At 39.2% G+C, this 17,927-nt stretch overlaps 2 protein-coding genes and 1 pseudogene across 3 annotated transcripts; 2 read left to right on the top strand and 1 right to left on the bottom strand.

Annotated features, from left to right (window-relative positions):
* LOC146554787 (uncharacterized) overlaps positions 1–17,875 on the top strand; it is a 22,382-nt pseudogene extending 4,507 nt beyond the window's left edge.
* On the top strand, positions 4,497–7,708 carry LOC146554788 (uncharacterized). The gene is made up of 4 exons (XM_085252397.1): positions 4,497–5,948; positions 6,033–6,211; positions 6,375–6,502; positions 6,590–7,708. Exons 2-4 carry the CDS (start codon positions 6,067–6,069, stop codon positions 6,998–7,000), a joined length of 684 nt encoding a protein of 227 aa, XP_085108523.1. The 5' UTR covers positions 4,497–5,948; positions 6,033–6,066; the 3' UTR covers positions 7,001–7,708.
* Positions 8,825–11,319, bottom strand: LOC146554789 (serine/threonine-protein kinase pim-1-like). Of its 2 annotated transcripts, none has more exons than XM_085252032.1 (9): positions 11,143–11,319; positions 10,522–10,751; positions 10,265–10,390; positions 10,047–10,141; positions 9,861–9,908; positions 9,558–9,776; positions 9,288–9,468; positions 9,031–9,201; positions 8,825–8,941 (listed from the first exon to the last, which is right to left on the bottom strand). In XM_085252032.1, the coding sequence occupies exons 2-9, from the start codon at positions 10,562–10,564 to the stop codon at positions 8,850–8,852; spliced, it is 975 nt and encodes a 324-aa protein (XP_085108158.1). In that variant the 5' UTR covers positions 10,565–10,751; positions 11,143–11,319; the 3' UTR covers positions 8,825–8,849. The 2 variants fall into 2 exon arrangements, with proteins under 2 accessions (XP_085108158.1, XP_085108156.1); XM_085252030.1 differs by having other exon boundaries at positions 10,516–10,751.
* Positions 17,876–17,927: the final 52 nt, after the last annotated feature.

Consider the following 17,927-nt stretch of genomic DNA (forward strand, 5'->3'; position numbering starts at 1 on the left):
AGAGAGATACTATTACTGTGCATAATTATTAGGCAACGTAACAAAAAACAAATAAATACCCATTTCAATTATTTATTTTTACCAGTGAAACCAATATAACATCTCCACATTCACAAATATACATTTCTGACATTCAAAAACAAAACCAAAACAAATCAGCGACCAATATAGCCACCTTTCTTTGCAAGGACACTCAAAAGCCTGCCATCCATGGATTCTGTCAGTGTTTTGATCTGTTCACCATCAACATTGCGTGCAGCAGCAACCACAGCCTCCCAGACACTGTTCAGAGAGGTGTACTGTTTTCCCTCCTTGTAAATCTCACATTTGATGATGGACCACAGGTTCTCAATGGGGTTCAGATCAGGTGAACAAGGAGGCCATGTCATTAGTTTTTCTTCTTTTATACCCTTTCTTGCCAGCCACGCTGTGGAGTACTTGGACGCGTGTGATGGAGCATTGTCCTGCATGAAAATCATGTTTTTCTTGAAGGATGCAGACTTCTTCCTGTACCACTGCTTGAAGAAGGTGTCTTCCAGAAACTGGCAGTAGGACTGGAGTTGAGCTTGACTCCATCCTCAACCCGAAAAGGCCCCACAAGCTCATCTTTGATGATATCAGCCCAAACCAGTACTCCACCTCCACCTTGCTGGCGTCTGAGTCGGACTGGAGCTCTCTGCCCTTTACCAATCCAGCCACGGGCCCATCCATCTGGCCCATCAAGACTCACTCTCCATTTCATCAGTCCATAAAACCTTAGAAAAACCAGTCTTGAGATATTTCTTGGCCCAGTCTTGACGTTTCAGCTTGTGTGTCTTGTTCAGTGGTGGTCGTCTTTCAGCCTTTCTTACCTTGGCCATGTCTCTGAGTATTGCACACCTTGTGCTTTTGGGCACTCCAGTGATGTTGCAGCTCTGAAATATGGCCAAACTGGTGGCAAGTGGCATCTTGGCAGCTGCACGCTTGACTTTTCTCAGTTCATGGGCAGTTATTTTGCGCCTTGGTTTTTCCACACGCTTCTTGCGACCCTGTTGACTATTTTGAATACATACAGTGTAAGAAATAACAATGCAAGGCTGTTTTAACGGTATTTATGGGACTGGTTTAATATTCACATTTTCTGTTTACAGTAGTTCAATGAAGAGCACTGACTATAAGAAATTACTGTCTACAGGAAGCATGCTGCTTAAAGCAAAACTGGGAGGTGTGCAGAAATTTGCTAGAGTATCTGAGCCAAGCCTTAAGGAATTTTGATTGCCGGTAAGAAACCAACATGGTATAAAAAAGGTGTTCAATGTGCTTTAAGTTCTTTTTGTTATTTAGTCTCTTCAAACTGCATTTTATGATTAATTGAAAATGATCTACGTTTTGGAATCATCTTAGCTACGAATGTATATTTAGTGGAAAAACTGTATAATGTGAGTGTAACTCCTAATCTACCACTTATCAAGCATGTTACTGGCGCTTAATAATTTAGTTTTTATTTGTTTGAGTCACTTTTGAAAAAGCTAAGCAGAAGTTATTTGGAGACGACAGTGACTGCCGTTGGTTGAAAAGAGAGGTAAAAAAAACTTCAGTGGTGTTGCACACCATTTTATATATTTTTTAAAGTCATTATTCAATACGTTGTTATTGTTAACCCTTTAAAGCGTCAGAGCTGCACGCTCCGTTTTGTGTAACTATTTTTAAATCCCTGTAGAACCTGAACCATGTAAGCTAGTGCAATAATTTTGAGAGGAGTTGTACTTACATCTTATGCCATCAGCTTGTCCTCGGTCACGTTTTCCTTCCACATATAGCTTTGCAAAAACTGCATAAAAAGCGCTTGCAGGAACAAAAACATAATATTCCAGAAACATGCTTTGCCGATCCGATCAGCTGTTCGTAACACTTCCCACAGTGAAACAGACGTCAGCACGAATTATAGCATGTCCGCCATTTCCTGCCCAAAACCGGAAGTGACGTCATTTTCGTGGAAAATGTAGTTTTTTACTTATAGGCCTTAAAAGCTTATACTGGTGTTTTTATAAGTCACGTTTGACTTTTCTGAATAGTTTCTGCTTAGAACTCGAATTGCACTGCTGGAAATAGTTTATTTTGATGCACATGCTGTTTTCTTTGCGAATTTGCATCATAGGATTGTTTTTTCGTTTTTCCTGCAGTATATAAAAATTGCTGTATCTCCAAAATAAAACTATGAAGACACTCAAAATAAATTTCCTGTTGTTGTAAACTATTTTTTGCAACTTTTTTGTATTTAAAGTTTTGAGGGATAAACCTCTTAAATTTCTCCAAGTAGAAATGTATGTAAAAAACAAACAAAAATGATTTTCAATTTTTTTGTAGTTTATTGCACTTTTTTGCAATTAATGTAGTTACTATGGACTTAATGCATACATATTATTAAAATATGGGCTATAACAGTTGTATAGCAACTTGAAATGCTCCCACAAATGGCACTACAACATGTAAAAAAATAACATAAGCTCTGGCGGACTTGGTTCTATAGTAGGTCGTAAGGGTTAAATAAATATCGTCAAATAATCGAGATCTCAATTTCAGTGAAAATAATCATGATTATCAATTTTTGCCATAATCGAGCAGCCCTAATGTCATGTAATCTTTTTGTTTACTCAAACTTGTGTGCTTGTTTCCAGCATTTGCAAAGTTTGGTGTGCCAGCTGTAACAAAAGGAGTGAAAGTTTTTGATAGTTCAGGGACTGAGTTGGATGATGATATATTTGAGGATATAGTAACAGATCCCTCAACTGGGGTATTAACCATCAAATATGAAAAAGGTTTGTTTGAGTGATGTGTGTTTCACTGGATGTCATTTTTTAATATCATTATTACATTGTTTATTAAAAAGAGTTTATAAAATGTGTCTATAGAGGGACCATGTAAACTCATTTGTTTTGCTCCTGTTTTTGAGGTCTGGAAACAGCTGCTGCAGAAGTGTCTCCTGAGCAGTCCCAGTTATCATCGCCACATTCATCAGATTCACAGGATATGGTCATCCTTTCAGACAGCCCTTTGAGGAAACATCAGAAGCTGGATGCAGAAGTTAAGCAAGTAAGAGTTAGCAGATTTCCACATTCTTCTAACAGTGTCATTTTTGTTTGTAGTTTAAGTGCTCTGAACTGCAGTGGTTATATCAACATGTAGAATGTTTTTTTTTATTGTGTTTTCCAGTTGGTGGAATCGATTCTCACCAGCAAACCTGGTGGAGAAACGTATAATAAATGAATACAATCGGACCAAGTCCCTGGTGGATGAAACCAGAAGAAAAACATACTGGTCAACATACTTGACAGAAAAAAATGGGTAATTTATTTCTGGCCCTGTGATTTTACTATCATTTTCAAATTATTTTAAATCTCTATGAATTCCAGGGAAGCTGACTAGTTCTTTTCCTTTTGATCTTGCAGTACATCACCACCACGACAGGTAAAAGAAATGTATGCCAGAGGAATTGTAACCTTTTTCTCTTACCTCAGTGGCCTGTACTCCAAAAATGGCTATGTAAGTAGCCCATAGTAATAACTGATACAACCAAAATCACGTTTAAACATTTTAAATCCTGCTAAAATGTATGTTCTTATCAACTCTTCATTGTTACATAACTTATTTTGTTTATTCATTTATCAGTGTCTGTACATGTCACTCTCCAAGGAACATTATTATGATGGCGAGGGTAGCACCGGGTACTTGGCCTGGAGGATTAAAGCCATACAGAGATGCACTGCTAAAGGGGAGGCGATTATCATCTGGAGGTAACATTTATAATTCAGTGGAAATACATAATTACAGTTCCACATTGTGGTTCTTTATTAATAATGGTTATTAAATGTTGTTATTAGTTTTGATAAAGATGTATTTCATATTGTCTAGCACCAGGAGATGGATCATCGAGTGAAGACCAGTGTGGTGGACCAACTGTCAGACGAGAGTTGCAGTTTGTTACAGAGAAGTTACTGAGTGAGGATGAGTGCAAGGATACAGTCTCTCTGATGAAACATTCAGCTGATGAAGACACAGTCAAGAAGAAGATGAAGTTGACATTTGTTTATCGACACAACATGGTCCTTGGCCTTCTGGGCCCTATTTCAGGAAGCCGGTTTAGAAAACTCAGAGTGAAAAACGATACTCAGGGTTGAGTAACCCCGAACTGTCCAACTCGGAATATTCGGTTTCAGAAAGGCTGATAACAATTAGTTCAATCAACGCGGAGTTGCTTTAACCCCAAGTTAAGCGCACGCACGAGGATACATAAAGCCCTGATTAGTGGAGCACAGATTAAGCGAATTACCATGGAGAAGGAGGGAAAGAAGGCGCGGTCAATGTATTTTACAGCGCTTGAGGCCGAAATTCTGATGGCAGCATATGCTGATAACATGCAAATTTTGCAGAAAAAAAGTAACACAGCCTCAGCTGCAAAAGAAAGGGAGCATGCATGGCAAAAACATAGCCGACAGAGTCAATGCGTGAGTGTTAATTTAAACATTGATCTAGGGATTTCCACCCATTTAACACGTTATTTTATTATATTTTATTTTGTATTTTATACCTTTTATTTTGTGATGTGATTTGAGCGCAGGTGCAACCCAACAGGCCCCCAACGTTCCTGGCAGCAAGTAAAAATGAAATATAAAAATATAGTCCAAACAGGTAAGGTGTAATTGTATTATGAGCCATAGTGCTTGGTCTGTTTGTCCGATGTAAATCAATTGCAGTTAGAGGCTACATTAATTTCCCCTCTGTAAGCACTTATTGAAATTATCTGAGCACATTATAAGTACATATTTGCTTACTCTGTATGCTCAAATGTGACCCATTATGGCCACTAGAAAAAAAGCGGAGGCCCAAAAAACAGGTGGGGGTCCTCCACCACCACCACTCACAGAGCCTGGCCACTTGGCTTCCACATTTGTGATAATGTTGGCAGCATCACATATGATCTTCACAGTGCAGAGAACACAAATTAGCATCCATTACTATAATGAAATAATTTGTTAGTTTGAAATGCTACAGGGAACTATGTACCTGTACATTAATGCTGTGGAAAGACTTCCTGTTCACATAGTCTCCTTCATTTACTGAAGGAGCAATGATTGGAATGTGAGTGCCATCTATACAGCCAATCACGCCTGGGAACCGTGAAAATAAATGTAAAATTTAAGTAGTAGTTCAAGTATCACCACATCATGTATTAAGTTTTGTTCATCCTGCTACCTGCAATTTTGTGGCATCCCTCTTTGATAAATCTTGTGGGTCTATGACCGGGGAACACCACAGACGAGTACAGGAGACGTTTCAGTGCAACTGTAACATTCCTGACTGCCCGACAGACGGTAGCCTTGGGAACGTGCTCAGCATCACCAATATTATACAGAAAGCTCCCGTTTGCAAAAAACCGAAGTGCAATACAAATAATATGTACAGAACTGAGAGAATGTCCACGATGTGTCACATGCGCAATATATGGCCTGAGGATGTTATCCAAATAAATTATAGATTGTGCTGAGAAACGGTAACGTTCGCACAGGAAATCATCAGGTAATGATAAAATGTCCATACGCGCTCTGATCACTCTCTCCCGGCGGAGAGCTCTGCGGAGTATTTGGGCTTCAAGATCTACTGGCTCTTCAAGGAAGGGACACGCCATGTCTGACACTTCCTACTGTCAGGTTTCCGACAAAGAGGCGGGGACAGTCAGGGTTAGTTGTAGTAAACCTGCTAGGGGGCAGGTTAGCTTCACGGAGTGTGTCGTCATAGTGACTCACTCAGGCTTCAGCTGAACTCGCTTTGTGAAACCGAAAACCCAGAGTTTTCGTTAACTCAGGGTATACTTACTCAGAGTTTGCACTAAACCGGCTTTCTGAAACAGGGCCCTGCTGTCAAGCAACATACTGTCTGTTTTTCCACGTTTCAAAGATATCAAAGGCTTGGTGAATATTTGTCATTACTTTGACAATGTAAACACACTTTAATATTTTGTAGATAGCAGATATAATTCTCTATCCCTGTTACAGATCGAACAGGATTTTGTACTGATGTTTGGTGAGGATGTATCAGGCAGGTTGCTGGAGAGGTGGCCAACAACATTCAAAAGAAAGATTATCCAACAAGGCAGAAAGCTTCCTTCTACCAGTGACCTGGAAGAACTCTTGCTGGCAGCTGACTCACCTGAGGATGCCACTGAAGTTAATTGGTGAGCTGTTGTTTCTTTGATTAGCACATTCATAGCATATATAATGTTTGTCACAGAACAGTTATCCTTTTTGTCTTTTGGGTCTACTCAAACATTTTATCAATGCATTGAAATATGTTGTTGATGATGACTCAACTTTATTAAAAACAAATAATTTTTGCAGGCTGGGACAGTGACCTCTCAGCAATTCTATTGCTATTACATCTGATTCCACCATCTGGTCAGGGTCGGAAGAGACCAGGAAAGGTGTCAGCTTCTCAAGCAGAAAGGCGTCTTGTGGTCTTCAAGAAGGTTTGTGTTTCTTTTCTATTTTTTATGTTATGAATTACCAGTTAAGAACACTTGATTCTTATTGCCTGTCTGTATTTGTCTTTTCAGACTGGAACAAATATCCAAGAGCACCTTGATTCCATCACTACCAGCACTCAACCCTACCTCCTGGCTGTTGGGGTGAAAAAGAATGACATCCACCGGTTCTTCATTATTCTTGACAAGAATGCCATGCCATGCAAGTCTACCTCTTCACTTGGTACTGTTGATGAACTGTTTAAAGCACATTTTGTGTTTGGCACATCTTACAACACTATGCTTCACAACATGTACATGTTCATCCAGACCACAGGTTTTAGAAAATATTTAAATACCAAACACCTTAACTATTTTGACCAGCAGGCTGACACTGATGTTAATCTACAGCCTGATGTGGCAGTTAAAGAAGTTAGCACTACAGGGGAGGTGATGTCAACTAATGTAGAAGAAACACCCACAACATCTGAAAAGGTCAAATAAGAGCACTTTGGATAGGTGTGCCTCTGCTGTTGCACAGCTCAGGGCAGCTGGATTAAGCCAATCTACTGTGAGTAGTTTTGTCTCCTCAATGGAGGAAGTGTTTTTTGAGATTCATACTCAGGCTAAAGATGCAGCCTTACAGAGCGTACCTTTACAGTACACCACAAGTAAAAATAAATATAATAGTAATAAAATAAAGCATTGGGAGTCCTTTAGTCTGGAAAGATTAGCTTTAGGACCAGGAAAGATGGTGACACTTGGAGAGCTGGAAGAAGGTCCAGAATTTGCTTGGAGCTGTGTTGTCTACCAGTTTGTTTTCAGCTAAGTGGATAATAACACACAGTACAGAGTACCGCCCTGACTTTATCATCTGTACAGATGTAGTGTCTGAGATTCTGCTTTTTTGTAAGATCAAAAGTATTGTTGTGAAAGATGACATTGTGTTGCTCTGCGGAAAACTGATGGAAACCCTGTGTTTTGATGACCATCATCATGCATTTAGGGTCAGACTGCATCCCAATATGGTGCTGAAGGTGTTGAACATAAATGAGCTGTGTTGCTTCTTCAAATCAAATATGGCATTTCAGATTCCTCCCTGTATATTGCCGTTTTATGCCGAACTAAATTCATTGTTTTAAAGTGTTTTATACACTACATGAGATGTTTTTATATTTTGAGCCTGACATAAAAATAAAGCTGTTAAATGTATTATCTAGTTGTGGTTTTTGCTCACTTGTTTTATATGTAAAAGCATTATTAAAAACCAGGTTTTCATGCTGCAAAACAGTGAATTGAGTGTAAAGGTAACACTACAGGAAGAGTTTTAGTAACATTACTTGGTGTAAAATTAATTACAAATTTTACTCTATGAGAGCTAATTTTTCACTAGAGATTAGTGTATGAATAACACAGTATAGAGTAACATGACACTACTAGTAGTGTTAAGTTGATTTAACACTATGCGGTGTTACTCAGTGTTAAATTTTTACTCTATTTAGAGTTAAATTTACTCTAAAATTTTAACACTATAGAAAGAGTTGATTTAACACCAATTCTGAATGGCACCAAATAGACTCGGAAACAGTGTTAAATTTAACTCTTTAAGTGTTAGTTTGACACTGCAAATTTTACTGTGTACATTTAAGCTATATAGTTCCCTCTGTGATAACTCTGCTATGAATGCCTCTTATTAACTTTTATGCTTTTACAACCCACTATGAGCAAACACTCAGCAACAGTGGGAAGGAAAAACTCCCTTCTTGAAGGAAAAAACCTCTGGTAGAACCAGGAAATCTGTCTAAACTAGTTGGGGGTTAGAGCAACAGATGCAAGTCTTCAGATCATTTGCAGTGTGACTGTCTTTGTGCACACTTTAACCTGATTCAGTTTTCTTATTTGTCAAAATGCACCATGGGTAAAAACAAAACAACAAAACAAAACAAAATAGTAATGAAGGAGAATCCTCAGCAAAGATGAATTAAACAAGTTTTATTTTGATCAAATTTTACTTTAAGTAAAACACATCTTTATTTGATGACATTGAAGTCATCAAATAAAGACAGTTTTGATGGAGCTCCTGACCCAGCCCAAGCTCTCTATGAAGACGAGGAAAAACTCCCCAGGGGGCCAGATCGATGGGAAGAAACCTCGGGAAAGCCCATTCAAAGAGAGATCCCCTTTCCTGGGATGGCTGGGGGGGTTACAGGAACTCCAAAAAAGCTAAATTTTTATTAATTTTCTTTTTAAGATTGACCCACTCTATCTATTCCTGTCCAACAGAAAAAAGAAAGGAAGTTACTACAATGTATCACACTTGCATGATAAGGTGTGAATTGTGTGTTTGTGTGTGTTATCTTAGCCAGGGGTGAAGCTGGAGCTCCTCCAGTGTTGGGCGCTTCTCCGGGGCTAAAGCTAAACATGCGTCCAAGAAATTCCGGCATTCTTGAAAGAAAGAAAAGATCAAAAAGATGAAGATGATAGTTCTAGTGATCCAAGGCAGCAGTGAATCTGGAAGTGTGAAGTTTTCTTACCTGTGGACAGACGCTTTTTGATGCTCAGTTGCTTTGTGAGGAACCTCGCGGTACTAAAGTATCGTGCATGAAGCGCTTCATACAACACCACTCCCATTTGCCACACCGTGGTGGGTCCACACCTGTAGCAGCTCCTAATGTACCACTCGGGAGGGATGTGAAGAGGAGTGCCTAACAAACAGACACAATTACAATTTCTTCTAAAACAAAAGACACAAATTGTTACATCTGTGAAAAGCAAGAGCAGAATATGTTACCATAGAAGATGCGATACAGAGATCGCTGTTTAACAAAGCAGCTCAGTCCAAAGTCAATGATGCGAACTCGAGGCACATCTGAGCCGGTCTCAATCAGAATGTTTTGTCCCTTGATGTCCCGATGAAAGATGTGTTTCTCCTCAAGTTCCTTTACAGCATCAACTAGTTGCTTCAGAATGACCTGGAAAAGATGAAAAACACAATAATGAGTTAATGCTTTTCTGCCTTGATTGAATGCTGTACAGTCTAAGGCTCTTCCAGTCAACTTACCTTGGCCGTGTCCTCTGTTAAAGTTCTTCCATTTTCTGCTTTGTATTTTTGCAGGTCCACAGCGGGGACAGGTCTCTCCAGCACCAGGATCAGCTCTTTGCCAAGGTCGAACCACTCCAGCAAGGACACAGGTGCTGATATTCCCACTGACCCTTCTGCTTCACCTGCAAGTTTAAGCATAATGGCCACTTCCACCGAGAGCATCTTCCCATTTTCATCCTGAAATATTACAACAAAGTGGATGATGAGGAACGCCGCATTCAATCCAGTAATGTGAAACTAATTCAAGTGTTGGACGCTTACCGCCACTTTGCAGTAGACTTTATTTTTGGGAATGTGTTTGATGGCAACCTAGAAGACACAGAGCATTGGTGAGCATTTCCTCAGTATGACATAATGAAAGGTGGAAACACAGCAGACGTCTCAGTTTACGATATTATCCATTATCTGCGTCACTGCCTGTCTTACTACCATCATCTGAACACTTACTGGAAAACGATCTTCTATCCGGTAGCCAGCAAACACTGCTCCGCAGCCTCCTTCTCCGAGCTGGTGCTCCTCCACATATCTGGCTTGGAATTCACCTGAACAGACAAAACAGCAAATCTGGTTTTATTACAGCTGTGACACAAATTACTCTCCTCTGTAGCCTAAATGTTCCTTCTGCCCTTCCCCTGAATATAAAACCCAAGCTGCTTGCTACTTACGTTTTTGGTCTGCCACTGATTTTTTGCCCTGGTCCACATTCCTTTTTTTTTTCTTGAGTGGCTCTCTGTTGTCTCCCGCGGCCTTTCTTTTGCCATTTTTTGCGCACTCCTGTTTGTTGTTCAAGTCTGGAGATGTGGAAAACACCAAAAGCACATCAGCTCACTGGATGATAGACACAAACACTAAACACCAATATCTTAAACCTAGCAACCACACTTAATCTACCCCCTTATTCAACTAATTAGCCTACCTTTACCAGAGTCCAACGAGAAGGATGCTTGCTCCTCGTCACCGCTCATATGGTCGAGAAGTTTAGCCTTCTTTGCTTTCTTTGTTGTGCCCTCTTCATCTTGCACAACCTTGCGCTTCACTCCTTTGACCACATCTGAGCTGGTGGAAGGACCAGCCTGCTCAGCGACCCTCCTCCTTTTTATTGGGGTCTTCTTTTCAGACTGGCCTTTCTTTTAGCAGTCCTGCTCTTACAATCTATAAACGACAACAACACAGTGGTGAAAAAGAGTCTCCGACATCAGGACTGGAAGCAGTTTGATGGCAAAGAATTTGAAATTGCTTTTGCTTAAATTATCACAAGTTTATTCTTGGGATAAAAAAAAAACTGACCAGTGCGAATTGATACTAGGTTCACTAAGTCTTAGATCTTGATGACACTTGTTGGTCTGTTTTTACTGTTGAGTCCAAGAATAAACTTATTACATTATTTTACCAAAAGACCGGTAAGCTTTCTTTGATTAGACATCTTGTATTAAAGCTATTTTCAATCAAACATATGAATCAAATACTCTAAAAATGATTCACATAGTGTCAACATTTCTAGGATTTGGATTTTACCAGGATTTTATTTTATTATTTTACTTACCTTGATCTCCTGAATCTTTCTTATCAGCTGGAGTGGTCATTTTTCTTGTTTCCTTTTTCATTGTAATTTTGGAGAACTTTTAAAATCGAAAATGTAAACCGTAATGAGTTAAGATTGAGTTAATATTCCTTCAAATGTGCACCTTTCAAATGCTTGACTTTTCTAACTGAATTCTGTAAGTGAGCTTTATAAGTAAACTCTGGAAACTACGGCAACACAACATAGAATCTTGCCTTTCAGTGACTTCACTGACTGCCAGCAGTTCAAAGTAGTTTACAGAAAAACACTCTGGCAAACAAAGCCATAATATTTCATATAATTCAATCATTTCATATCAGTTAAACAGTTTCTTTCATTATCGTTCATCGTTTGTATAAAGACCTCATGTATGGATGACAGTATGAAGATTTGTGGTTGACCACACACTAATACAGGGAGTGCAGAATTATTAGGCAAGTTGTATTTTTGAGGAATAATTTTATTATTGAACAACAACCATGTTCTCAATGAACCCAAAAAACTCATTAATATCAAAGCTGAATGTTTTTGGAAGTAGTTTTTAGTTTGTTTTTAGTTTTAGCTATTTTAGGGGGATATCTGTGTGTGCAGGTGACTATTACTGTGCATAATTATTAGGCAACGTAACAAAAAAACAAATATATACCCATTTCAATTATTTATTTTTACCAGTGAAACCAATATAACATCTCCACATTCACAAATATACATTTCTGACATTCAAAAACAAAAACAAAACAAATCAGTGACCAATATAGCCACCTTTCTTTGCAAGGACACTCAAAATCAAATCAAATCAAATCACTTTTATTGTCACATCACATGTGCAGGTACATTGGTACAGCACATGTGAGTGAAATTCTTGTGTGCGAGCTTCACAAGCAACAGAGTTGTGCAAAATACAATAATGTAAACAAGCAAAATACAAGAATGGCTACATCTGAAACTAATAAATATATGTACAATATATAATAGTATATGCATTTCTGGATGTGTATACTAAATATTTTTCTACGTGTGTGTGTGTGTGTGTGTGTGTGTGTGTGTACACATATTTTACAAATTAAATAGAGTAAACAATAAATAAAATATATAAAATAAAATATACAGAGTGAGACATGTGCAAAACAGTGGCGTTACTGTACAGTATGGAGTGCATAATGTTAAAGTTCCAGTAGTGCAGTAGTGAAGCTGAGGTGTCTATGAAGTGTTCAGCAGTCTGATGGCCTGATGGAAAAAGCTGTCTCTCAGTCTGCTGGTACGGGACCGGATGCTGCAGAACCTCCTTCCTGATGGAAGTAGTCTGAACAAAAGCCTGCCATCCATGGATTCTGTCAGTGTTTTGATCTGTTCACCATCAACATTGCGTGCAGCAGCAACCACAGCCTCCAGACACTGTTCAGAGAGGTGTACTGTTTTCCCTCCTTGTAAATCCTCACATTTGATGATGGACCACAGGTTCTCAATGGGGTTCAGATCAGGTGAACAAGGTGGCCATATCATTAGTTTTTCTTCTTTTATACCCTTTCTTGCCAGCCACGCTGTGGAGTACTTGGACGCGTGTGATGGAGCATTGTCCTGCATGAAAATCATGTTTTTCTTGAAGGATGCAGACTTCTTCCTGTACCACTGCTTGAAGAAGGTGTCTTCCAGAAACTGGCAGTAGGACTGGGAGTTGAGCTCGACTCCATCCTCAACCCGAAAAGGCCCCACAAGCTCATCTTTGATGATACCAGCCCAAACCAGTACTCCACCTCCACCTTGCTGGCGTCTGAGTCGGACTGGAGCTCTCTGCCCTTTACCAATCCAGCCACGGGCCCATCCATGTGGCCCATCAAGACTCACTCTCATTTCATCAGTCCATAAAACCTTAGAAAAACCAGTCTTGAGATATTTCTTGGCCCAGTCTTGACGTTTCAGCTTGTGTGTCTTGTTCAGTGGTGGTCGTCTTTCAGCCTTTCTTACCTTGGCCATGTCTCTGAGTATTGCACACCTTGTGCTTTTGGGCACTCCAGTGATGTTGCAGCTCTGAAATATGGCCAAACTGGTGGCAAGTGGCATCTTGGCAGCTGCACGCTTGACTTTTCTCAGTTCATGGGCAGTTATTTTGTGCCTTGGTTTTTCCACACGCTTCTTGCGACCCTGTTGACTATTTTGAATACATACAGTGTAAGAAATAACAATGCAAGGCTGTTTTACCGGTATTTATGGGACTGGTTTAATATTCACATTTTCTGTTTACAGTAGTTCAATGAAGAGCACTGACTATAAGAAATTACTGTCTACAGGAAGCATGCTGCTTAAAGCAAAACTGGGAGGTGTGCAGAAATTTGCTAGAGTATCTGAGCCAAGCCTTAAGGAATTTTGATTGCCGGTAAGAAACCAACATGGTATAAAAAAGGTGTTCAATGTGCTTTAAGTTCTTTTTGTTATTTAGTCTCTTCAAACTGCATTTTATGATTAATTGAAAATGATCTACGTTTTGGAATCATCTTAGCTACGAATGTATATTTAGTGGAAAAACTGTATAATGTGAGTGTAACTCCTAATCTACCACTTATCAAGCATGTTACTGGCGCTTAATAATTTAGTTTTTATTTGTTTGAGTCACTTTTGAAAAAGCTAAGCAGAAGTTATTTGGAGACGACAGTGACTGCCGTTGGTTGAAAAGAGAGGTAAAAAAAACTTCAGTGGTGTTGCACACCATTTTATATTATTTTTTAAAGTCATTATTCAATACGTTGTTATTGTTAACCCTTTAAGCGTCAGAGCTGCACGCTCCGTTTTGTGTAACTATTTTTAAATCCCTGTAGAACCTGAACCGTGTAAGCTAGCGCAAAAAATTTTTTTGCATATGAAACCAGAGGAGTTGTACTTACATCTTATGCCATCAGCTTGTCCTCGGTCACGTTTTCCTTCCACATATAGCTTTGCAAAAACTGCATAAAAAGCGCTTGCAGGAACAAAAACATAATATTCCAGAAACACGCTTTGCCGATCCGATCAGCTGTTCGTAACACTTCCCACAGTGAAACAGACGTCAGCACGAATTATAGCATGTCCGCCATTTCCTGCCCAAAACCGGAAGTGACGTCATTTTCGTGGAAAATGTCGTTTTTTACTTATAGGCCTTAAAAGCTTATACTGGTGTTTTTATAAGTCACGTTTGACTTTTCTGAATAGTTTCTGCTTAGAACTCAAACTTCACTGCTGGAAATTAGTTTATTTTGATGCACCTGCTGTTTTCTTTGCGAATTTGCATCATAGGATTGTTTTTTCGTTTTTCCTGCAGTATATAAAAATTGGTGTATCTCCAAAATAAAACTATGAAGACACTCAAAATAAATTTCCTGTTGTTGTAAACTATTTTTTGCAACTTTTTTGTATTTAAAGTTTTGAGGGATAAACCTCTTAAATTTCCTCCAAGTAGAAATGTATGTAAAAAACAAAAACAAAAACGATTTTCAATTTTTTTGTAGTTTATTGCACTTTTTTGCAATTAATGTAGTTACTATGGACTTAATGCATACATATTATTAAAATATGGGCTATAACAGTTGTATAGCAACTTGAAATGCTCCTACAATGGCACTACAACATGTAAAAAAATAACATAAGCTCTTGGTTCTATAGTAGGTCGTAAGGGTTAAATAAATATCGTCAAATAATCGAGAGCTCAATTTCAGTGAAAATATCATGATTATCATTTTTGCCATAATCGAGCAGCCCTAATGTCATGTAATCTTTTTGTTTACTCAAACTTGTGTGCTTGTTTCCAGCATTTGCAAAGTTTGGTGTGCCAGCTGTAACAAAAGGAGTGAAAGTTTTTGATAGTTCAGGGACTGAGTTGGATGATGATATATTTGAGGATATAGTAACAGATCCCTCAACTGGGGTATTAACCATCAAATATGAAAAAGGTTTGTTTGAGTGATGTGTGTTTCACTGGATGTCATTTTTTAATATCATTATTACATTGTTTATTAAAAAGAGTTTATAAAATGTGTCTATAGAGGGACCATGTAAACTCATTTGTTTTGCTCCTGTTTTTGAGGTCTGGAAACAGCTGCTGCAGAAGTGTCTCCTGAGCAGTCCCAGTTATCATTGCCACATTCATCAGATTCACAGGATATGGTCATCCTTTCAGACAGCCCTTTGAGGAAACATCAGAAGCTGGATGCAGAAGTTAAGCAAGTAAGAGTTAGCAGATTTCCACATTCTTCTAACAGTGTCATTTTTGTTTGTAGTTTAAGTGCTCTGAACTGCAGTGGTTATATCAACATGTAGAATGTTTTTTTTTATTGTGTTTTCCAGTTGGTGGAATCGATTCTCACCAGCAAACCTGGTGGAGAACGTATAATAAATGAATACAATCGGACCAAGTCCCTGGTGGATGAAACCAGAAGAAAACATACTGGTCAACATACTTGACAGAAAAAAATGGGTAATCTATTTCTGGCCCTGTGATTTTACTATCATTTTCAAATTATTTTAAATCTCTATGAATTCCAGGGAAGCTGACTAGTTCTTTTCCTTTTGATCTTGCAGTACATCACCACCACGACAGGTAAAAGAAATGTATTCCAGAGGAATTGTAACCTTTTTCTCTTACCTCAGTGGCCTGTACTCCAAAAATGGCTATGTAGGTAGCCCATAGTAATAACTGATACAACCAAAATCACGTTTAAACATTTTAAATCCGGGCAGCACGGTGGCACGGTGGTTAGCACTGTTGCCGCCACAGCAAGAAGGTCCTGAGTTCAATTCCAACACCAGGCCAGGGTCTTTCTGTGTGGAGTTTGCATGTTCTCCCCGTGTTTGCGTGGGTTCCCTCCGGGTACTCCGGCTTCCTCCCACCGTCCAAAGACATGCAGCTTGTGGGGATAGGTTAATCGGATAATCCAAATTGTCACTAGGTGTGAATGTGAGTGCGAATGGTTGTCTGTCCCTGTGTGTTGGCCCTGCGACAGACTGGCGACCTGTCCAGGGTGTACCCTGCCTCTCGCCCTATGACAGCTGGGATAGGCTCCAGCGCCCCCCGCGACCCTGAAAAGGATAAGCGGAAGCGAATGGATGGATGGACATTTTAAATCCTGCTAAAATGTATGTTCTTATCAACTCTTCATTGTTACATAACTTATTTTGTTTATTCATTTATCAGTGTCTGTACATGTCACTCTCCAAGGAACATTATTATGATGGCGAGGGTAGCACCGGGTACTTGGCCTGGAGGATTAAAGCCATACAGAGATGCACTGCTAAAGGGAGGCGATTATCATCTGGAGGTAACATTTATAATTCAGTGGAAATACATAATACAGTTCCACATTGTGGTTCTTTATTAATAATGGTTATTAAATGTTGTTATTAGTTTTGATAAAGCTGTATTTCATATTGTCTAGCACCAGGAGATGGATCATCGAGTGAAGACCAGTGTGGTGGACCAACTGTCAGACGAGAGTTGCAGTTTGTTACAGAGAAGTTACTGAGTGAGGATGAGTGCAAGGATACAATCTCTCTGATGAAACATTCAGCTGATGAAGACACAGTCAAGAAGAAGATGAAGTTGACATTTGTTTATCGACACAACATGGTCCTTGGCCTCCTGCTGTCAAGCAACATACTGTCTGTTTTTCCACGTTTCAAAGATATCAAAGGCTTGGTGAATATTTGTCATTACTTTGACAATGTAAACACACTTTAATATTTTGTAGATAGCAGATATAATTCTCTATCCCTGTTACAGATCGAACAGGATTTTGTACTGATGTTTGGTGAGGATGTATCAGGCAGGTTGCTGGAGAGGTGGCCAACAACATTCAAAGAAAGATTATCCAACAAGGCAGAAAGCTTCCTTCTACCAGTGACCTGGAAGAACTCTTGCTGGCAGCTGACTCACCTGAGGATGCCACTGAAGTTAATTGGTGAGCTGTTGTTTCTTTGATTAGCACATTCATAGCATATATAATGTTTGTCACAGAACAGTTATCCTTTTTGTCTTTTGGGTCTACTCAAACATTTTATCAATGCATTGAAATATGTTGTTGATGATGACTCAACTTCATTAAAAACAAATAATTTTTGCAGGCTGGGACAGTGACCTCTCAGCAATTCTATTGCTATTACATCTGATTCCACCATCTGGTCAGGGTCGGAAGAGACCAGGAAAGGTGTCAGCTTCTCAAGCAGAAAGGCGTCTTGTGGTCTTCAAGAAGGTTTGTGTTTCTTTTCTATTTTTATGTTATGAATTACCAGTTTAAGAAACACTTGATTCTTATTGCCTGTCTGTATTTGTCTTTTCAGACTGGAACAAATATCCAAGAGCACCTTGATTCCATCACCACCAGCACTCAACCCTACCTCCTGGCTGTTGGGGTGAAAAAGAATGACATCCACCGGTTCTTCATTATTCTTGACAAGAATGCCATGCCATGCAAGTCTACCTCTTCACTTGGTACTGTTGATGAACTGTTTAAAGCACATTTTGTGTTTGGCACATCTTACAAACACTATGCTTCACAACATGTACATGTTCATCCAGACCACAGGTTTTAGAAAATATTTAAATACCAAACACCTTAACTATTTTGACCAGCAGGCTGACACTGATGTTAATCTACAGCCTGATGTGGCAGTTAAAGAAGTTAGCACTACAGGGGAGGTGATGTCAACTAATGTAGAAGAAACACCCACAACATCTGAAAAGGTCAAATAAGAGCACTTTGGATAGGTGTGCCTCTGCTGTTGCACAGCTCAGGGCAGCTGGA

Source organism: Mchenga conophoros, linkage group LG17, assembly GCF_057382185.1.
Source record: "Mchenga conophoros isolate Kocher_MC1m ecotype Shallow Benthic linkage group LG17, M_conophoros_male_GT1.1, whole genome shotgun sequence".
Taxonomy (NCBI): Eukaryota; Metazoa; Chordata; class Actinopteri; order Cichliformes; family Cichlidae; genus Mchenga; species Mchenga conophoros.

Coding starts and splice junctions, on each gene's coding strand:
- LOC146554789 (XM_085252030.1), bottom strand. CDS start 10,564: ATGAGCGGTGACGAGGAGCAAGCATCCTTCTCGTTGGACTCTGGTAAA. Junction 9,909..10,046: donor GGATAGAAGATCGTTTTCCA/GTAAGTGTTCAG, acceptor TGTGTCTTCTAG/GTTGCCATCAAACACATTCC. Junction 9,469..9,557: donor TAACAGAGGACACGGCCAAG/GTAAGTTGACTG, acceptor CATCTTTTCCAG/GTCATTCTGAAGCAACTAGT.
- LOC146554788 (XM_085252397.1), top strand. CDS start 6,067: ATGTATCAGGCAGGTTGCTGGAGAGGTGGCCAACAACATTCAAAAGAA. Junction 6,212..6,374: donor GATGCCACTGAAGTTAATTG/GTGAGCTGTTGT, acceptor TAATTTTTGCAG/GCTGGGACAGTGACCTCTCA. Junction 6,503..6,589: donor GTCTTGTGGTCTTCAAGAAG/GTTTGTGTTTCT, acceptor TTGTCTTTTCAG/ACTGGAACAAATATCCAAGA.